The 20,349-nt window shown below is 43.6% G+C and overlaps 3 protein-coding genes and 1 pseudogene across 4 annotated transcripts; 2 read left to right on the top strand and 2 right to left on the bottom strand.

The window, feature by feature from the left end:
• Window positions 1-3,531: 3,531 nt before the first annotated feature.
• LOC115667384 (uncharacterized) lies at window positions 3,532-4,465 on the bottom strand (annotated as a pseudogene).
• A 3,474-nt stretch (window positions 4,466-7,939) lies between these two features.
• LOC115665418 (probable sodium/metabolite cotransporter BASS1, chloroplastic) lies at window positions 7,940-11,022 on the top strand. Its single transcript, XM_030587310.2, has 7 exons — window positions 7,940-8,609; window positions 9,313-9,406; window positions 9,501-9,534; window positions 9,627-9,681; window positions 9,948-10,031; window positions 10,114-10,401; window positions 10,646-11,022. Exons 1-7 carry the CDS (start codon window positions 8,049-8,051, stop codon window positions 10,796-10,798), a joined length of 1,269 nt encoding a protein of 422 aa, XP_030443170.1. The 5' UTR covers window positions 7,940-8,048; the 3' UTR covers window positions 10,799-11,022.
• A 1,036-nt stretch (window positions 11,023-12,058) lies between these two features.
• LOC115665435 (uncharacterized) lies at window positions 12,059-13,865 on the top strand. Its single transcript, XM_030587327.2, has 2 exons — window positions 12,059-13,371; window positions 13,532-13,865. Exons 1-2 carry the CDS (start codon window positions 12,364-12,366, stop codon window positions 13,580-13,582), a joined length of 1,059 nt encoding a protein of 352 aa, XP_030443187.1. The 5' UTR covers window positions 12,059-12,363; the 3' UTR covers window positions 13,583-13,865.
• A 2,434-nt stretch (window positions 13,866-16,299) lies between these two features.
• LOC115665428 (ribokinase) lies at window positions 16,300-19,323 on the bottom strand. 2 transcript variants are annotated; one of them, XM_030587317.2, is made up of 4 exons: window positions 18,492-19,319; window positions 17,301-17,486; window positions 16,780-16,975; window positions 16,300-16,693 (listed from the first exon to the last, which is right to left on the bottom strand). In XM_030587317.2, exons 1-4 carry the CDS (start codon window positions 19,161-19,163, stop codon window positions 16,602-16,604), a joined length of 1,146 nt encoding a protein of 381 aa, XP_030443177.1. In that variant the 5' UTR covers window positions 19,164-19,319; the 3' UTR covers window positions 16,300-16,601. The 2 variants fall into 2 exon arrangements, with proteins under 2 accessions (XP_030443177.1, XP_056167842.1); XM_056311867.1 differs by lacking the exon at window positions 17,301-17,486 and having other exon boundaries at window positions 18,492-19,323.
• Between the last annotated feature and the right edge of the window lie 1,026 nt (window positions 19,324-20,349).

Raw genomic sequence — 20,349 nt, 5'->3', positions numbered from 1 at the left:
CATTATATGTTGATGACATACTGATTGCCGGAAGTAATAAAGAGTTGGTTAATACCGTAAAGAATTGGTTATCGTCCAACTTTGAGATGAAAGATATGGGAGAGGCTGCATATATTCTTGGATTTAAGATTTCAAGAGATCGTTCCAAGAGATTATTGTCTCTTTCGCAAGAGACTTATATAAACAAAGTTCTTGAACGATTTTGTATGCATGATTGTAAACGCATGAATACTCCTATTACAAAAGTTGAAGGGTTGAGCCGTAGGTTGTGTCCTAAGACTCCACAAGAGAAGGAACAAATGAAACGTGTTCCTTATGCTAGTGTTGTTGGGAGTTTAATGTACGCTATGATGTGTACAAGACCTGACATATGTTTTGCAGTTGGAATGATAAGTAGATACCAATCCAATCTAGGTCAAGCACATTGGAAAGCCGTCAAAAGAATCATGAGGTATCTAAAGGGTACTGCTGATTATTCTCTGAGTTATCAAGAAAAGGATCTGCGACTTGAAGGCTACTCAGATGCTGACTAGGGAGGAGATTTAGGCTCCGTTCGTTTGGCGGAAAATATTCTCCCGGAAAATATTTTCCGGGTTTTCCGGTGTTCGGGGGGCGGAAAACGTTTTCCGTGAGAAAATATTTTCCTTCCCCACCTCACAAAATAGCCTAAGTCTATGGAAAATGACTTCCGCTTCTTCAAAAGCGAAAATCATTTTCCGGACCTTCTTCTTCTTCTTCTTCACTAAGGTCGCTCGCCGCCGCCGTCGCCGGTCGCCCGCCGCCGCCGGACGCCGCCGTCGCCGAACGTTCGCCGCCGGCCGCCGCCGCCGCCACCGCCGGTCGCCGGCCCCTCCGCCGCCGTCGCCCGCCGCCGCCGCCGCCCCGATCGCCGAACGTTCGCCGCCGGCGAAAAATATTTTCCGAAACTTTTTCATATTGATCGCCGAACACCGGAAAATTATGTTCCGAAAAAACATTTTCCAGGAAAATGACTTCCGGAAAAATATTTTCCAAAAGGAGAATATTTTCCGCCAAACGAACGGAGCCTTAGATGAAGGAAATCTACCTCTGGATTTGCATTCTTACTGAATAATGGCGTCGTATCTTGGTGCAGTAAGAAACAAATATGTATAGCATTATCTACCATGGAAGCCGAGTTCGAGGCATTGTCAATAGCAGTACAAGAGGGAGTTTGGCTTAAGAGATTTTTGGATCATTTAGGTATTGTTGAGCATATTGCAAGCTCATTGTTAGTCAATTGTGATAGCCAAGCAGCGATAGCATACACCAAGGATCCGAAATATCATGGCAAAACCAAACATATAGATTCCAAGTACAATTTTGTTAAAGATATGGTAGCACGAAAGGATGTGAACTTGCAGTACATATCTACGCATAAAATGATAGCAGATCCTATGACGAAGCCAATTCCTAGAGATGTTTTCAATGGTCATGTAAAATCTCTAAGACTGCGTAGATGCTGATGTACTGAATATTGTAATTTCCCTGAATGTTCACATTTAAATGAAATTGTTATTTCATTGTTAATGCCTATGAGTGTTTTTTTTATATTTATGCATCTTAATACTTAGTGTATTATGTCAAGAAAGTATGTCGAACAGATAAGATTAACCCACTCACACGAGTAATCACCTCTATTAACTGTGTGATAAATAGAGATGAGACAATTTTAAGCTTATTATCTAGGTGATAATCGAGAGCTCAAGCTTAAAATATAAATGTCGCATTAGCTAAGTGCTAAGATGAGGACATAACATTTACTATGTCCGAAAGTAAAATAGTCCACATATTTTACTTTATCTGTCTTTGATGCATCTGAGTTCTGATGGATTCTTTAGAAGAGTAGATACATGAACTCAAGTTTAGACGTTGAGTATGTCTGAACTATCATCTGTACGGTATTGAATGTAAAGACATACGCTCCACGGGAAAGGAGTCAATACCGTAATACGTCTTTCATACTACGTATGCATGAGACGACCAATAAGAGTGGCAAAAGTTTTGATCTCAACTTTATACCGTGTGAGACTCTTGAGGATATGAGTTCCTCATTTAGTGCCTTCATGACTCTGACTTATTCTCAAAGTTTTTATTCAGTGTTCGCTATATTAGGGTGTTGCCAATGGTCATGAATGATTCGATCTAATGAGGCATTTCTAGAAAAGCGAGCTGGACTGAAATAGAGAGGTTTAAGGAAAGAGGAAGATCGATTTATTTATGATGTCACATCCTATTTTTGTATTCATAGGTCGATCAATTATGATTTTGAGTAAATCATAGTTGTGAATACAATATACGAGATACTAAAAGAGATCAAAAGAGATATAAATGTGACTGATTGATCTAGGGTAATGCACACTATATTTACTCGAAAACGTTATGCCCAATTTGAGCTGCTATGTATTCCTAACATATGCATGGCAACGAGCTCTCGAAGTATGCTGATCGCACGGATTATTTGCTAGTATGAACATTGCAAAGAAGAGAGAGTTATGTTTAGCCCACCATGTGCGAGTGGGAGATGATGGGTTTTGTGAATAAATGGGCCGCCCATGATGGGTTAACCCAGCCCATTAACCTTGAAAGAGCCCATGAAAGAAAATAACCGCAAATGGCAGTTATTTTGTGGGAACAAAAGTGAGAAGAAGAAAAATTTACGTGAGTTATGTAAGTGGATTTGGTTCACTATCAGAAACTCTCACTCACTTGAAACCAAAAAGCGACTTTACTTGACAATCGAAGAATCGCTCTCTCTCTCTCGAGGCTACAATAGGTGCATTTAATCTGTGGCAAAGAGATATATTCGTTTACATAATATGCTTCGTTCGATCAGTGATTCAAGTACAGAATGGGCATGTTTTCCGCGTTTTTGCATTATGTTTAGGAATCTGTTTCCAACAAGATCTATTAGAGAAGAAAAAACAGAGAGACCAACTAAGAGAGAGCTCCTCCTTTATCATGTGTACCACACAATTACTCAATAAGATATTCTATTTATTGTGCCGATACTTGCCCATGCTTTCTCTACTTATCCACAATATTCACATGTCTCCTCAAAATCCAACAATCGCCAACGAAAGACATTACTAAAAAGCAAAATGAGTGACAACAGAGCAAGCTGGTTGGCAAGCCAATTCCTTTCTACGTGGACTTCATTTGACTTGCCACAAACGTGCATTATATGAGTGAATATCCAACATTATTGGAATTGTGAAAGATGATACCCTGTCGATGCTTTTAAATTACGCGCTAAGCATTATTTGAGAATTTAGGATTCTTGTTTTTTTACTTTTGGCTCAGTAAACTGTTATTGAGAAATAATGGCTACCCTTATTAGTTTTAGCTGTTTAAAGATGCAGCAAGAGCAGCCTTACCTTGCATCTCTGAACAAGACGATGATCGAGTTTCCACTTGCTTTTTCATGGATGCTTATCACTTTCCTTTATCATTTCCATAGGATCATGCTGATCAGTGCCTTTAGGTATGCTTTCTGGAGTATTCAGATCATCCTCAATGATAATGTCGGCAACGTGAACATGAGTCCTTGGCTACGTGCAAATTATTCCCAAATCCAAATATGTCGTCCTCCACTATAAAATTAGCAGTAGCAATGCTGAAGCAATTATCATTGTTATTAGAGAAGTTGTTATCTTTTTTCCCATTCATGCCGTAGCCCATATGTATGTTATTATTCTCCTCAATGGTTGTTGTGCTACTAGCCAGTGGGGGAAACAGAAAACTCACTTCATAAAAGCCTCACTTTTGCATGCCCAAATTCCAATAACTCGTATAATCTCCCATATTGGCTGGTGCAATGCTCAAGGGGAAGGCGAAACATACGACTCCTTCGCATGTGTCACAGCGGTTGTTGAGTATAAGGAACGGATCAAAATGGTTTGGTGTGGATATATTGTCCATTGGTGGGGGAGATGAGTCCATACATATAGCTAAGACATCATATCATGCTTGAAAATTAGGCATAATCCTTGTAGCTATGTCTCGTGGATTAGATAAATCGATGTCATTTGGCGAGGATGTAGCAGAGTTCATCTTTAATCTCTTCTTCATAGTAGAGTTCCAAAAATACTTTTATCTGATTCTTCTAGTTTTTCGACTTTGTCTTCTCTTCACCTCCAGCAATTGACTAATCTATTACTTAACCTCAAACCATGATGACGACACAACGCCCGGTGACAAGGCAATCAAGATTTTTCCCTTGGCAAGATTTTCATATACAAAGTCAGTGGCTCGATCTAAAAGGATATCCTAAAACCTCTATGCATATGTACAAACCTCTCAATGGGTTCAACAATTATCCTCCAATATCAAAAATTCAATCCATAATCATTCTTACAAACCATAATACATTTTATAAACCAAAACATATAACATTTTCACAACTCATCCCATATGCTAGAAATACCTTCTTCAAAGCATTTCTCATATCATTCAGAAATCATTTCATAAACTAGTTTGTAACATAATACATATATATTTCTTCACAATACCTTGCATATATAATTAAGGAACAGAAAATGCTCGATTCGGCTTTTTATGCTACAACAATGCCATTTCGTAACTCATGCCGTATATCATTCATATTGCTTGCGAAATATGAATTTACAAACTCGAAGAAAAGATAGCACTACTTACTTGGAAAATCCTAAGATCAAATAACATAATTTAATGAGTCGACGATCTCATAATCCTAACAATTAAACAAGATTCGATATCAAAACCAATAAAATATTAGAACAATTACGAATCAGCTCAACTACATTTCATCCAAAGCGATTATCCAATTCTAAATGCTATACGGAACTCGCAACGCAAAACTCTAAAATTTCGCTCCGACAAAACCGTTGCTTCAAATCAACTCCCATCAAATTCCATGGCTTCACAACATAATCTATCATTTTTATGAAATCTCATAGCTCAACAATTCAAAAATCTGATTTTGCGGCTCGATTTTCATAAAATTTCTATTTCAAGCCATAATTCTGAAAACTATTCCAATTGGACGAAAGATGGGCGAGCACTTACCAGATATTACGATACTTAGTTGATCCGACTTGATGAAATCTTTGTGGTGTGCACTCGAAACTCCTCCTTCACTGTTTTCTTCTTCTTTCTTTTTTTCTGTCTCTTTTCTGTCCCTTCTTTTGCGCAAGCCCCCGATCTACCTAAAGCTAAAGCGTCCACTGTAACTTCTTTTACTTTTCAACCTTTTTCATTTTTTTTTCTTTTTTGACTTTTCAAAAGCCATATTTTACATCATCAGTGACAGGCCGTCAAGTTTTGTAAACTACATAAATTTTTTAACTTGGACTGAGTGATCTCTGTCGAACTGACACTAGTTACGTTTTTTTCAGGAAGATTCCCATTCATAAATACTAGTCTGTCTTCTCTCCTCCACAACTCACACGTCCCTGTTTTCTCTCCTCCGTAGAATTATTAACTCTCTTGGCCAAGTCACGTTTTCCGGTTAACCCTGTAGAATTCAAAAAATGAAAAGAAGTATTTTAAGTTCTGCAAAATTGCAAAAAGAAATCGAATAAGGGTATGCATAGCAACGTTTCTGTTCCCAGAAATAATTTTTAATCAGAAATAATTTTTTTTATTTCTTTTTCTTGAAACAGTTTCTGAGCAAAAAATAGCGTTTAGTAATTGCACAAAATTTCTATTCCTGAAATCTAAAAAAGAATAGAAACGCGTTTAGGACGCGAATGATTCATTTCTATTCCATGGACGAGTTTCTCCCTTCTGGGCCACCGGCGGAGGACGGCGGGTGGCAGTGGGGGGCGGAGGACGGTGGTCGGCGGTGGGAGACGGTGGAGCACGGCGGGAGGCGGTGGAGCACGGCGGTCAGCGGCGGAGCACAGTGGCGTCGGGCGGCGGTGACTGCAGCGGGGGGCGGCGGCGGGAGGTGGTTGGCGGCGGAGGGTGGCCATCGTCGGTTGATGGAGCACGGCGGCTGGTGGCGAAGGATGGCGGGTGACCGCCGGCGTCGGGTGGCTAGGAGTGGGAGGTGGCCGGCGGCCGAGGGCAGCCAGCACCGGGTGGTGCCCGGCGTCGGGCGGTGGAGCACAATGGCCGGCGGCGGAGGATGGCGACTGGTGGTGGGTGGCCGCCGCGCGGCGGAGGACGGCGGCCGGTGGTGGGTGGCCGCCGCCGGTGGAGGACGGCGGCCGGTGGTGGGTGGCAGCCGACAGCAGAGGACGGCGACCGGTGGTGGGTGATCGCCGGCATTGGGTGGTTGGCAGGGGGAGGCGGCCAGCGCCGGGTGGCGGCCGGCGTCGGGCGATGGAGCACGGCGGCCAGCGGTGGAGGACGACGGCTGGTGGCGGGTGGTGACAAGCGTCCAGCGGTGGAGGACAGTGGTCGACGACAAGAGGCGGCCGAGAGGCGGCTAGCGGGCGGGAGGCGGCCGGCAGGCGTTGGCCGACAAGCGGCTGCAGAAGGCGGTCAGTAGGTGGCAGCGAAGGACGGTGAGAGGCGGCGGTGGGTGGATTGTGGCCAATGGATTGTTTCTTGTTTTTGGAGGATTCTAGAAAAAAAAATCGTTTCTTTTTTCTTGTTCCAGAAACAAGAAGCAGATTTTTTTTGCTTCTTGTTTCTGTTTCAAATCTATTTCAGGAACACTTTTTTGTTCCAGAAACAAAAAAATAGATTTTTTTTACTAAACGGATTTCCGTTCTTTTTCTGTTTCGGGGAACAAAAGAACATAAAAACAAAGAAATAGAAACGTTACTAAACAGACCCTAAGGGTCTAAGCTCTTGAAAAGTCACATGAAAAGTCACTCAATTAAGGGAAATTTCAAATAAGGATCTAAGCTAGCTGGCCGGTCAAATTTTAGCCGGCTGGTGAGCATTGGATTTTTCCGGCTACCGGAACATTTTTTGTCCAAAATAAAATCCGAATAAAGATTACAAAATAAAAACTTAAAAAGCCAAAAAAAAAAAAACCCTCGATGAGAAAGTGGTTGTGGTCGTCGCTTCGACGGCGAGGCGGCCCAGCAGGAGAGAAACCGGCAAGAACCCACCGCCATTGCAACAACCAAGAGAGCGCCAAGGCACGGCTGACGGAGGAGCGAACCGGGAATCTAGAGGCGTTGCTAGTGCACAAAGCCGAAACGCAAGGCGAAAAGGTGAGATTTTTATGTTTCCGACTTCAATAGCCGAACCAGGGAAAAGATCAATGAGGTGAGGTCATTCTTAAAGCCATACGTGAGGACGCTACGTAAGAATGGCGAACATAAATTTTTCTTTGCATCAAGTATCTCCCCGAAGCTCTTGAATATAGTTGTCTGTGCTGGTTTGTTCCATGGAATCGTTATCATCAGCTCATTTTGTTGCGACTCCAGGGTCTGTGTTTGCAATCTACGCCATGGTAGTTGAGAAATGGCACTGGGTGGAACGGAATGATAGCGTTGAGCTCTGAGCAGAATGAGGATGGTAAAACGGTGTTAGCTCGCGAGCGAGCCGATGAAGAAAAAGAAAGGTGGAGGCTGCGACCGTCGGTGTGGGTCCGTTGAGCCCGCCGGCAAAATCGGTGGTGGCATGCACCCCGACCGTATGCAATCTCTATTCCTCGAGTGGTTTGAATTTCTTTTTGTTTTTGGATTTTTTAGCTTTTCTTTTTTTTTTTTTCAATCTTTATCCAATTTTCGTTATGGACAAAAATGCCCCATTCTGGCTGCAGGAAAAACAATGCTAGCTCGCCCTTATCCAAGACTAACTTGGGTATTTAGACTCTTATTTAAAACAAAATTCATGTTAAATTCTTGTCGAGAAAATCAAGCTCCGTTTTCAGTTTTTGTTTGGAATTTTCCCCCCAATTATTTGTATCCTTGCTTTGCTTGCCTCCTCATCCATTGGGGCAGTACTCCGTCCGCACGATCCACGCGCTCGTGAAGCACGCTTGGTGCTTGATGTAATTATTTCTCATCCGATTTGCTCGGACGACTCGCACCGAATCGCGGCAACGTCGCCAACAGCAGTTCCCAGGGCGAGCGCCCCCCGCAAAGATGCAGTCCACAGCCGTACTACGCGCGTCCTGTAATGGAAGCAGCGCCTTCGATCGCCACCACCCCCAGTCCACTCCCACAATACGGGATCCATCAAGAGCTGATCCGATACTCAGACCCGGCTTCAAATTCCGCACCTTCCCATCATCAAAATCGCCCTCTTCTCGCCACTCGATCGCTATATCTCGATGCCTATTGCCATCGAAATCGCGGGAATGCCCTCCTTTTGTCAATTCGACTCCGAAAGTGGGAACTAGGGTCTGGCCACTTCGCTGCGGAGTTTCGACGAACACCTTCAATGCGGGCGAGGGTAGGAGCTTCCGAGACTGGATTGAGCTGGTGGGTGAGGCGATATCGACGGCATTCCCCGTATGGGTGGCGCTAGGGTGCCTGTTGGGGCTCGCGAAGCCGAGTTGCTACGACTGGGTCCAGCCCAAGTGGACCGTTCTTGGGATTGCGGTGACCATGCTTGGGATGGGGATGACCCTCAGCTTCGATGATCTTCGTGGCGCGTTGGCCATGCCCAAGGAGTTGGTCTCTGGCCTTGTGCTCCAGTACTCGGTTCGTTCTGCTCTTACTCCTAGTCAAGCTCGGAAATTTCATTTGATTGGTTTTACCGACTGCTAATGATGAAGTCGTGGACCACCCGCCTGGGTGGCGCTGCTGGAAAGGCACTCTTTCTCTCTTAAAAGGTTGAGTGTTCGAATCCCGGACGCCGCAGGGTGACTTAACCGGTGCATGTGTGTGGTGGCTAGCACGTGTCGCCTCCAGGGTTTACCTCCGGCTGTCGGCCGTGCGGATTTCCTGGGTTACCAAAAAAAAAATAAAAAATGATGAAGTCGTGGTGTTTCGCTGACGATTGAAACGTTATGTACAAAGCGATTTGAAGTACAGTAAAGAAAACAGTAGGATGGTGGATTTGTGTTAGTGGTCTAGCACTTGACTTTGAAGACGACCAGTCACCTTTGTGTGTTTACTCTGAAGTGCATAGGCACATAATATGCGTTGATCATGATGCAACGGCGTATCTGTGCTGCTTACAGGAGTAGGATAGGAAGACATGTTCATACTCAATTTTTTTTTTACGAACACTCGCTGTACCTACACTTTGGTTACATACCTAGGTTTCCCTAGTTTTCTTTCTCATTATGAACTCTTCTTGTCTGTAGCAGCCGATTAGAGACTCCTCATTGTGAGCGTGTGCTCATTTTCTACCTGTTTACTTAGACATGTTCGGTCCAGAATAATGCATTGCTTGTGGCAGGTGATGCCGATCTCTGGATTTCTTATTAGCAAGCTTTTGAATCTGCCATCACATTATGCGGCCGGATTAATATTGGTTGGCTGTTGCCCTGGTGGTATGTGCATTTTTTCTTATCCTCATACTGCTTTACTACACAATCCTTCTCTCTCTCTCTCTCTCTCAGCACATTCTGAATTTATTAATTGCAGGGACAGCAAGTAATATAGTCACTTATATTGCACGGTAAGTGAATTCCGGAAGACAGTATCTTGAGAAGCATTTGAGCTGCTGTTTAAATGCTTCTATCAAAGTATGATGGGTGTTTTGTGATCTAGGGGAAATGTTGCTCTTTCAGTGTTGATGACGGCAGCAAGCACTATATCAGCTGTGGTTGGTAAACAGAAATCGATTTCTCATGTCTTCCTCCTTGACTGTAGGATCATTCAGCTCATTATTTATAAAATACATTTAATTTAACATAAAATATCATAGATGGGAATCTCTTTTACCAAGGTAGGTCATCCAGGACAAATTAATTCTATGTTACGACGGGAATGAAGTGCATGTACCGTTAACTCCACATGAGGCACTCTGGCTCCATAAGCTTCACATAGAGTGTAATTACCCATCATTTTCCTTGTCCTCTGATGTTGCAGATAATGACTCCATTTCTGACCGCAAAACTTGCTGGACAGTATGTTGCGGTTGATGCAGCTGGACTCCTGCTTTCAACTCTTCAGGTTACTTCTCTCGCTCTCAACCTTTGTATTTGCATGGTTATGATACCGCTCTCTAGCACTCGCATAAAACTAGGAAATGCAGGTAGTCCTTCTTCCTGTCCTGGCTGGTGCATTTCTTAACCAGTATTTCCAGAGTTTGGTTAAGTTAGTTTCCCCCTTGATGCCACCTATTGCTGTGGCAACTGTGGCTGTATTATGTGGAAATGCAATTGCACAGAGCGCTTCGGCGATACTCGTGTCGGGCCGACAAGTTCTGCTTGCAGCGTCTCTTCTTCATGTATCTGGATTTTTCTTTGGCTATATACTCTCTAGAATGCTTCGGCTGGATGTCGCATCAGCAAGGACTATCTCGATCGAGGTGGGCATGCAGGTATACCATCTCATTCTCGAAGCTTAATATAAAAGCTAGAGCACTCCACTTGCATTGCCTTCCATTCTAGTATGCCTGGTTGTACCTGTATCCTAGACCTTCCAGTATATAATCTTTTATATGCATTTGGCTTTCCGATTCTAAAGGATCAATTTCTCCTAGAGTACGTGCTTGAATATGACTACAAATATTTATCGAACTGTTTTGTTTTGTTTTGTTTTGTTTTATCCTTTTCTTTTTTCAGAACTCGGTGCTGGGAGTAGTTCTGGCCACTCAACATTTTGGGAACCCGCTGACGGCAGTGCCATGTGCAGTCTCAAGTGTATGTCATTCGATTTTCGGTAGCGTCTTGGCAGGAATCTGGAGACGCACTTTGCCCTCTCAAAAGCTCGAGTAGAAGTTTATTGCTTTAATGTCTGTAGACCTTTATTCTAGACTTTCAGCTTCTCTTCTCCAGTGCTGGCGTTGAGACCAAATGTTTGGGAATTGGGATGCGATCAGATTTAGCTCTTGTGGCATAATGGGTAAAAGATATTGCATAGAAGCATGCTCATTAGTCAACTAGAACGCAGAAAAAAATGTATGGGAAGTGCAAATGTCGCGAATTACTCTTTCTGAAGATTTGCCTTGCGTCAGTTCAAACACATCGCCAACTATGCTTTGTGATGATCAAGTGATAGAAGGAGATAACAACTTCTAGGGTGAAGTAGTTACAGGGAGCAAAATTGAAGATGCTTAAGCGATCCGATCAAGGAGACGTATAGTCTTTCCAGACTAGATTGATCTTGGCGCTTCCTACACCGAAAGGAGCCCGTAGTCACAGGTTACACACTTCCTGTCACCTTTCTCACGAAGATGCCCGGTTTCATTTCCAGGTTGCTTTCTGCACATAATCAGATTCGGATGATGCTTGGCCATGTTCCTAACTTGCTGTCTACTAATGTGGCTTAGCTCCAAATTTATCTTTCAATCAAGCTGTAGATACAATAGCAACGAAAAGATGAAGTGGTGCCTCCCTCTTTACTAAACAACCAATGGTAAGTTAGGCAATTAACAACAGAACTGAATAAATTGGAAGGAAAATGTATTGAATATTGAAAGTGTTTGTGAAGTTGAAGATTGTGAAGAGTTTTCTCCCTATTTTACTCCAAGTCATCATCCAACCATAGCTTAGAGGTTCGTGAAGCAGAGTCTTGATGTTTTGCAGAGGGGAATGAACCTTTTAACAAGCAACAAACGACTAATTACTAGGAGCTATGCTTGATCACTTCACAGTTTTTGATGTTTTTTTTAAGATAATTATACTTCTCTCGCCAAGGTAGTACATCGATGAATGCCCAGTAGAGCTTAAGTAAATTTGTGGAGAGAACTTTTCACTATTTACACACACCACAAAAAAAATTGCAAATCATTTATCATCTTCAAATCATATAGATCAAACTCATCCGAACCATTAATCATTGGATGCTCGTACACGATCGACGGTTCAAATGCACTCGATTTACGGCACTATGTTATCGACCCAAACCAAACCAGCAAAAAGAAAATCAATAAAATATTGACGATCGACAGGGTTCAGGACAAGTTCATGACCCGCGCCTAATTTGGGATTTAGCAAATCAGCTTTCGAAATTTCACCGCGTTGGCCCGGCCGGCTGCAAATGCGAAATTTTCCGCGCAAGTTTCAGCTCCTCCCGCCGAATTCGAAACCGAAATACAAAACGAAAGAACGAAAGAGAAGGAAAAGGAGGGAGCTCTGGTTGTTCTCTTCCTCTGTCTGTCTTCCTCTCTCTGTTCCCGCCTTCCCCATTTTCGCTCCCCCTTCAAAACTCAAAACCCTCCAAAGCTCAACTCCCTTCCAGCTTCCATCTCTCTCTCTCTCTCTCAATTTGTCAAGACGAAGGAGGAGGAACAGCTAAAGCTGCTGCTGCTGCTGCTGCTTCCGTTTGTGAGCCGAGAGCGATGAACTACCAGGGCTTGCCTCCTCTGAAACGGTTCACTCTCCTGCGACAGAGGCAGAACCAAGAGAACGCGAACCCTGCATCGGACTCTCTCCCGCTTCCCGCGAAGAAACGCAAGGAGTCTCGCCACCTGGCTCCGCTTTCTCCGGATCTCGCGGGCCGCGCCACCACCTACTGCTTGCCCACGAAGAAGAGGGTGTGGGCTCTGGACCCTGATCTGAAGCCCCTTTTGCCTCTCGACCTCAATGCCGAGTACAAGCCTTGTTCTCTCGAAGTCGGGTCCGAAGCAGAGAAGGAGAGAGCTTCCCAAGCCAAGAAAATCTGTGAAGAGGATGGGGAAGAGGGACAGCCTTCGGTTTTGGATCCTAGCGCTCATGAAGCAGTGGCAATCGGCGACCCAGAAGATCAAGTGGAGACAAACGTGGAAGAAGAAGAGAGAGATGGTAGTGGCAACGAGGAGGAGGAGGACGGGATCGTCTGTGCTATTTGTCAAAGTACTGACGGAGACCCGGAAGACCCGATCGTGTTCTGCGACGGCTGCGATCTGATGGCGCACACCACTTGCTATGGGAATCCTCTCGCGAAGGGTGTTCCGGAAGGCGACTGGTTCTGCAATCAATGCTTGGTTTCTAATGCCTCTAAAAACAGAGTTGAGTCCTTCTCTTGTTGTTTGTGTCCAAACAGTGGAGGTGCTTTGAAGTCCACCGTTGACGGCTCGTGGGCTCATGTTGTTTGCGCACTGCTTGTCCCTGAGGTCTTCTTCGAGGACCCAGAAGGGAGAGATTCGATCAACTGTTCTAAGGTTCCGAAGAAGAGGTGGGAGAAGAAGTGCTATGTTTGCCAAGACACGAACGGCTGTGCCGTTGATTGCTCCGAGCCTAAATGCCCTTTGGCTTTTCATGTCACTTGTGGGTTGAGTCAGGATCTTTGCATTGAGTACCGCGAAGGGAAAAGGAATGCTGCCATCGTTGCTGGTTTTTGCAAGAACCACACCGAATTGTGGAAAAAGGTACAATTTCTCTTTTGTTTCCCCTAAAGTTGTCTGATTTGTCTACACGCGAGGAGGATGTCCAAATTCAAGGAACCTAATTCCTCGAATTGTTTGTATTGGATGTTGTAATTTCTCGTGGATGAGTTCACAAGTCCTGTTGCTTTATTGTTTTCTGCAGCAAGAACGGACAGGAAAGTTCAAGATTGTAGCCAGGGAAGAGCAGCGGTAGCCGGACCTGGAGCGGTCAACTTTGATGTTGTGGCAACATTGATAGTCTTGCTTTGCGAATTGGCGAAATGAGATTTTCAGTACTGGAAAAGTTAGTTTGTAGTTTTGTAGGTTCTGTTATGTGTTTGAATCCCTAATCTCAGTAGTCTAATGCTTTTTTTTTTTGGTCAGAAGTCTAATGCTTAAATAACTCGTAAATGAGTGTAATCCTTTGCTCAGTGTTTCTTGTTGTCAAAGCTAATTTGAATGAAATTTCTTTCTTCTGCAATCACCTTACACTTTAGATGCATTTATCCCACGACAGTATGTATTCAAATTCTGTATATGCTTTTTTTCATTTCTCAGCAACCCATGATTTTGATTATGAGGTAGTCATTCTATATATATTGACAATGAGTCGGTACTCATTTTATATGCCGACACCTGACTGAAAAGTTGAAGTCATGTTGCGCTCTTGAATGAGCCCTATCATCTAAAAGCAATCGAGTCGGTACTCATTTTATATGACGACACCTGACTGAAAAGCTGAAGTCATGTTGCACTCCTGGATGAGTGTTATCATCTAAAAGTAATCTTGAGTCAAGTTCTACTAGAATAAGCATTAAGCAGGATATAAAATGCAACCAGTTCTTGATTAGAAGCAGGGGATACGCCCTTCTGGTGACAAATATGGTCTCCGTTCAATGACGATTCTTTTACTGACAAACCACTTATGAGCTGCTTGCAATGCGATTTCTTTATGATCAAGTTCAGTGTTCCGCGAGGCATCTCGTTTGATAATAAGTAACCTGTTTGTGCTCGAGGCTTTGGCCAAGATGCTCACCATGAAGAGTTCCGGATAAGAGGATCCCCTATTTAATAGTACCAAATTAGAATTACCCGAAAATCTTTTGGAGGCGTATTGACATCTTTGTTCTTTGCTGTTGATTGTAGACGTATCATCAAGTTAATCCAATCGTACGAAAAAAAAGAAAGACGCTTGACGGTGTGACAATGTGCAGAGACCAACGAAAGCTACCAGTCTTCTGTCTCTCCGTCATTGGCCCTATGTCAACGTCAATCTCACTCGGTCACATAAATTTTTCTCTCGAAAAGCAAAACAGTGACACTTTGAATAATTTGCATTCCTTTTTCGCAAGGATTGTGCAATGATGCTTATCCGTAGGTTTTCCTTTTCTCTTGCTTTGCTGCTTTTGAAAGATCTTGGACCAAGAAAATCCTCGACCACGTCTGTGAACACGCCCCCTTAAGCAGATATTGTCAGATCTTTGCTTAATTGTGAATGCGGAAGATGCTCAGTACGGAAAAAAAAAAGCAAAAGTCATGTTCTCACTTTTGGTCTTGTCCATCTCTTGACAGTCATTATGCTATAATTGGTCAACGAAAATAGTGCATTTTGTCTCCTCTTTTTGAACGCCTTTCGTTAAACTCACCACACAACACCCGAATACCTGCTCACTGATCAATCAGTGTCCAGGGTTTCAGTCAAAGAGGTCCATGAGGTACAGTCAAGCGTAAAGCTTAGACCACAGTGTAAGTTCATTTGTGTAGTAATGAGTTGGGCAGAATTCGACGTCGCGGAATGGTAAAGCAGTGGTTTTAGATTGTGAAGAATATGAAAGGAACATAGAGCCAGAAAAGCGGCTAACTCTGCCAGTTAAATTCTTGCAGATCCCGATTTTGTTGAATTTGCTAGCAGACATTTCGCAGGCAAACTATGAGCATTCTTTTATTTACATCGTCCTTGAATTGAATGAGGAAAAGAAAGACGTTGACAGACTTCATCGTAGCCGAGGCCTTTTCATCTTCTGTTTTGGGAAGGAATTGCCGATGGGATTAGGCCCTGAATGCACTTCATGCAACATTTTCCTCTGAACTTGATCATCATCATCATCAATATCATCATCACTGTTGTTGTTGGTGTTATCTATGACAGATGTCTGCATTGATTGAGGAATCAACTTGCGATGAAAGAAACCTTCTTGGAATTGATTTGAAAGAGGTCTACTTGCTTCAACCCGAGACTCCATCAACAAGTCTTCAGCAGTCTCTGCATCTGATCGGCAGATATATTCATCTTGCAGATAACTACTGTCTACAATGGGCTTGCACACGCACACGACTGTACACAAATACATGCACAGAGAGAGAGAGAGAGAGAGAGAGAGTACCTGGAAAGGTTGCTTCGGCAAGGCTGGAGTGGAGGAAGAAACAGGAGATACAAAAGATGATAAGAAGAGAAGAAAGTTTCATGACTCGAGTTTCATGAGGAAGAGACGGTGCAAGTTCTGATAGAGATTATGTTAAGGAGCGGTGAGGTTTGTGTAAAAAGAGAGTGATTACTGGAGGAGGAGATCCAAGTGACACAGGTCATATTGTTTGCGGGAGCTGGCAACAAAAGGAGATTGTCTTCTTGTGGTGGGAGAGTTGGACAAGTTGGGCTAATGAGACTTTTCAAATTACGAGTCCTCGACTTTAAATACTTTTCTTCCTTGCACCCCTCATCCATGGACCCTCACATTTACATCCAGAAAGCCGAATGCTTCGGAAAAACCATGTCGCTTAGTAGTTGGTAAGTTGTGTCTGTATGAGAGAGAGAGAGAGAGGTGACTGAATTTTCAATTCCGAGGGGTTATATGGCATTTAGACTTTCAAGCCCTAAGAAACGTTGATGACACTTATCACTGAAATAAAGCTCAGAATACAGACATTGAAACATTAAAATTCAGCAACATGTAGCTTTCAGATGCAAAGTTAACAATATAAATAATGTTCATTTTAGCAAGCAGTGAACCATTTAGTTTCTGTACAGTAACAGTGCTTAGATACCCCTGTACTTCCAGCACAGTCAAAAGTGGGCATGCAATCTTTCTTTTATCTCCAGAAAATCTTGAGAAGAAAAACCGTGCCATCATTCCTGGAAAAATTAGTGTCGGTTTGCTCCTCGTCAGCTCCTCAGAAAAAAACTTTGATATTGTTCATTGCATTACATCATTAAGACTGTCTAACGTTCAAAATCTTCAGAGAGTCTGCAGAAGATCTGAAACCGATTCTCTAACCGGCATGCTAGGAATGGCGCCCTTCGCTTGGACACAGAGAGAAGCTGCTGCCGCTGCAACAATTGCAGGAACTATCATTTCGAGTTAAACGTTTCTATGAGAAGGATCTCAACTAAAACAAAAGCATCGCGCTGCATACCGGCAAATCTGAGGCACTCTGCTTTCGATTTGCCCTCGACATGAGCCACAGCAAAAGCAGCAGTAAACGTGTCACCAGCTCCGGTCGTGTCGAGGACCTTCTTTGCTTTTATGATGGGTTGCTTGATTGGGTCTTCCCCTTCTATGAACAAAGCAGAGCCTTTGTCCCCAAGTTTTAGTAATACTTGCTTAATTCCCTGAAAGTAGACGAGCACAATTTGTCACGTGTGATGCCTTCGCCGAAATGTGCTGTAATCTTATTATGATAAGAGATATAATCACATGTGCCAATATAGGGTGCAGCTGCAGTAGCAAGCAAGTATAAACTCAGTACATCATCTAGCCACACAAGTAGAACGTAGAGAATATTATTTTGACCTAAAACCGAACAGTCAATTAACATTCTGCATGATCACCTTGGGCAATGAAACTCTGCATTTCCTTCAAAGAATTAGGAGTACATGCAATGACAGCACCAATTCCTAAATCATAAAAATTGTTTTGAATGTGCTAGAATCTCACCATTTCATGAAACTTCGCTACGGCTTGGCATATTTGTTCAAAATTTTCTGTGGGCATTGCAGTGAGGCGAGCGAGCTCTGTTTCATTTGGGCTAAATATGTCAACAGAGCTCAAAAGTTTATGTGGAATTGGTGTATCCATTCCCCCAGCATCCAAAATGACTGGAACACCTGCACTCCTTGCAGCCTTAAGACACGTGACATTCATTATAAGGTGGTGCAAAAAAAAATTATTAGCAAGCCAGGTCAAATATGGGCACAAGCAAACAGACTGGGAGAAAAAAAGGTAACAAAAAATCTTTCCCTTTTTTACAGGAAAACTTAACAGCAGAGATACACCACCAGCAACTTGCAAAAATGCCAAATGCCAGGGAAAGGGAACAAAGACAATCTCCTCAAATAAAGGCCTAGAACACCCAAAGGTACCATGCTCGTGGAGGTTAGAACTTGAAGGCAATAGCAATAACACCATTGAGATGAAAATTTATTTTCCACACTATCTAGAAGCAAATTATGATAAAGTGTAAAAGGTTGTAGTAGAGTAACTAATTTAGATACTAGTTTCTCAACTGAGGAGGCAGCATAACACTTAGCCACTGCCTAAACTACAATAGAGAGCCACTTTATCTACTAAAGTCATTCATATATGTCAAAGATACCGAATCTTCAATCAATCATGGATATCATAGCCTCAACAACATATGTAATCTGATAAAGCACCTCCGCTTGTGCCACTGCCTAAAAATATAGCACTTGAGATGAAAACTGTAATGCTGCCAACAACATGATTGATAAACCCAACATGGTAATCAAGCTCAATAGAAGATGCACATAAAAAATGTATCCCTGAAAGCAACCAACTGAATGGTATCGTTAGGGATCTCATACGCACACGCCTCGTCGTTGACAAAAATGCAGAGAACTCACAATCCAAGCAAGCTTCAATTATCCATCAGACACTACTGGCTGATGCATTTCTTTTTCTTTCAAAAACTGCAACGACCCCCAATAAAGCTTCTTCGTTACTCTCTCTCTTTAGCACAATCCACAGAATCATACTAATCCCACTCCCAAATCAGGAAAACAGAGATACCATCACTTCACCCTACAGAGAGCACCAACATGCCACAAGCATTTGAAATTCAGAAAAAAAATCCAAAAGAAGCATTTCCAAAACGAAAAAACAACTAACCTTGGCAACTTGATCGTTGACAAAATCAGGAATTTCCCTCTGGAGCAAAACAATCCCAGCATTCTTCACGAGCTCCAAGTCCTCATCAGGCAAAACCTCAGGCCAAGAGGACATGTTGGTACCACCGACGATGATGATCGAGTTCTGCCCATCAGATTGCAGCATCACCACCGCATGCCCAGTGGGGGTCCCACTCACAGTGTTAAGATGATCAAGTTTGACCCCACTATCCTCAAGTGCCTGAGAAACCAACTTCCCGTGAGCATCTTCACCAACCTGGCCCAAGAAATAAGTGGGATAACGCAATTTGCCCCCGCAAGCGGCTTGGTTCGCGCCCTTGCCGCCGGCAAGAGTCTGACCGGAGGTGGCCGAGATCGTCTCTCCCTCTTTCGGCAGCCGCTCGATCTCGACATATATGTCGGCGTTCGCCGATCCGACGACCACCAAGGGCGGCGGGTCAAAGTTGGGATTTTGAGAGATGGGTGTTGGTGGGTTTTTCGAGGGGTTTATGGAGAAGGAAGGAAATGGTGGATGAGCTTGACGGTGATTCAAAGGGTTCTTGGCGTTGAAAAGAAATGGTTTGGCGTTGGTTTTAGGACGTTGTGGTGTGATCTGGGAGTTTCGGAAGGCGGGGTTCCAATGGTTTGATGGTGAAAATGCCGTCGTTCTCATCTCTGTTGAATCAGGAAAAACTTTGCCCGATGTGGAGAGTTTCTGATGAAATTCAGCTTTGGAATTCGTGTAATTTGGTAGAACAAGAACGTGAATCAGTTCGCTGTAACAGAGCGATTGACTTCACACAAGTGGGAGCTGGTGATGACTGATCAGTCCCGCTGGAGCTGCAGCTGATCATTTGGACCTTCTTCTTCTTCTCAGGCCCAAGAGGAACCGGGCCTCTCCATGGAAGAAAGAAACTACCTCTAGCCCAAAAAATGGCCTGAGGGATCTTGCTTATTCAGTTCCTCCTTATGCATGAGAATCAATCAGAGTTCATCAACGGCGCGTTTGATAACCGGCCAAACAGTAACTATTTCTATTCTTTTATTCTCAGAATTAGTTTTGAAACAGAAATCCGTTTGATAAATATTTTATTCCCAAACACAAATTTGCAAAAATTTATTCTCAGAATCAGTTTTGAAACAGAATTAAGAAGCAAAAAAAGTTATTTATTGATTCCGAGAACAAGAATAAAAAATGGAAAAGAATTTTTTTTTCTTCTTCTTTTTCCTGGCCTGTGGTCGGTCGCCGGCCGCCGGCCACCGGCGACTGGCCACAGGCCAGGGCCGGCGAGGGTGTCGCCGCTCTCACAGGACCTGGCATGGGCGACCCTCGCCACCGCCCTCGCAAAAAATGGAAAAGAATTTCTTCTTCTTCTTCTTCTTCTTGGCCTGTGGTCAGTCACCGACCGCCGGCCACTAGCGATTGGCCACAGGCCAGGGCCGATGAGGGTGTCGCGGCCCTCACCGTATCTGGTATGGGCGACCCTCGCCGCCGCCCTCGCAAGGCTAGCGGCTCGCGGCTTAGGCGAGGGCGACCCTCGCTAGATCTGGCGAGGGCGACCCTCACCCAAGCTGCCGAGGGTGCCAGGCAACTAGCCACCCTCGCTAGATTTGGTGAGAGCGACGGCGACGGCGAGGGTCGAGCCCTGTGGCCAGGGCCAGTGCCAGCGACCTAGCCATGGCAAAGAAAGGGGAAGAAGAAAAGAAAAAAGAAAGAAATATTAATAAAATTAAAGTATTATTAATAAAAAGAATTTTTGTGCAATTACTAAATGCATTTCTGTTCTTTTTCTATTCTAAGAATAGAAATTTTGGGCAGTTACCATACAACTTCAAATGTTTAGAAATTGTTCCCGGAT

This window comes from Syzygium oleosum, unplaced genomic scaffold (assembly GCF_021117445.2).
Source record: "Syzygium oleosum isolate NSW1041296 unplaced genomic scaffold, Sole_v2.1 Sole_v2.05, whole genome shotgun sequence".
Classification (NCBI taxonomy): Eukaryota; Viridiplantae; Streptophyta; class Magnoliopsida; order Myrtales; family Myrtaceae; genus Syzygium; species Syzygium oleosum.
This window is presented reverse-complemented; position numbering and strand designations above follow the sequence as displayed.

Excerpts from the sequence above, each read along its gene's own strand:
- LOC115665418 (XM_030587310.2), top strand. The coding sequence starts at position 8,049 with ATGCAGTCCACAGCCGTACTACGCGCGTCCTGTAATGGAAGCAGCGCC. Across the intron at positions 8,610-9,312 it reads GCCTTGTGCTCCAGTACTCG|GTGATGCCGATCTCTGGATT; the intron begins GTTCGTTCTGCT and ends TGCTTGTGGCAG. Across the intron at positions 9,682-9,947 it reads CAAGCACTATATCAGCTGTG|ATAATGACTCCATTTCTGAC; the intron begins GTTGGTAAACAG and ends CTGATGTTGCAG.
- LOC115665435 (XM_030587327.2), top strand. The coding sequence starts at position 12,364 with ATGAACTACCAGGGCTTGCCTCCTCTGAAACGGTTCACTCTCCTGCGA. Across the intron at positions 13,372-13,531 it reads ACACCGAATTGTGGAAAAAG|CAAGAACGGACAGGAAAGTT; the intron begins GTACAATTTCTC and ends TGTTTTCTGCAG.
- LOC115665428 (XM_030587317.2), bottom strand. The coding sequence starts at position 19,163 with ATGAGAACGACGGCATTTTCACCATCAAACCATTGGAACCCCGCCTTC. Across the intron at positions 16,976-17,300 it reads TAGCGAAGTTTCATGAAATG|GGAATTAAGCAAGTATTACT; the intron begins GTGAGATTCTAG and ends GTCTACTTTCAG. Across the intron at positions 16,694-16,779 it reads AGAGTGCCTCAGATTTGCCG|CGGCAGCAGCTTCTCTCTGT; the intron begins GTATGCAGCGCG and ends CAATTGTTGCAG.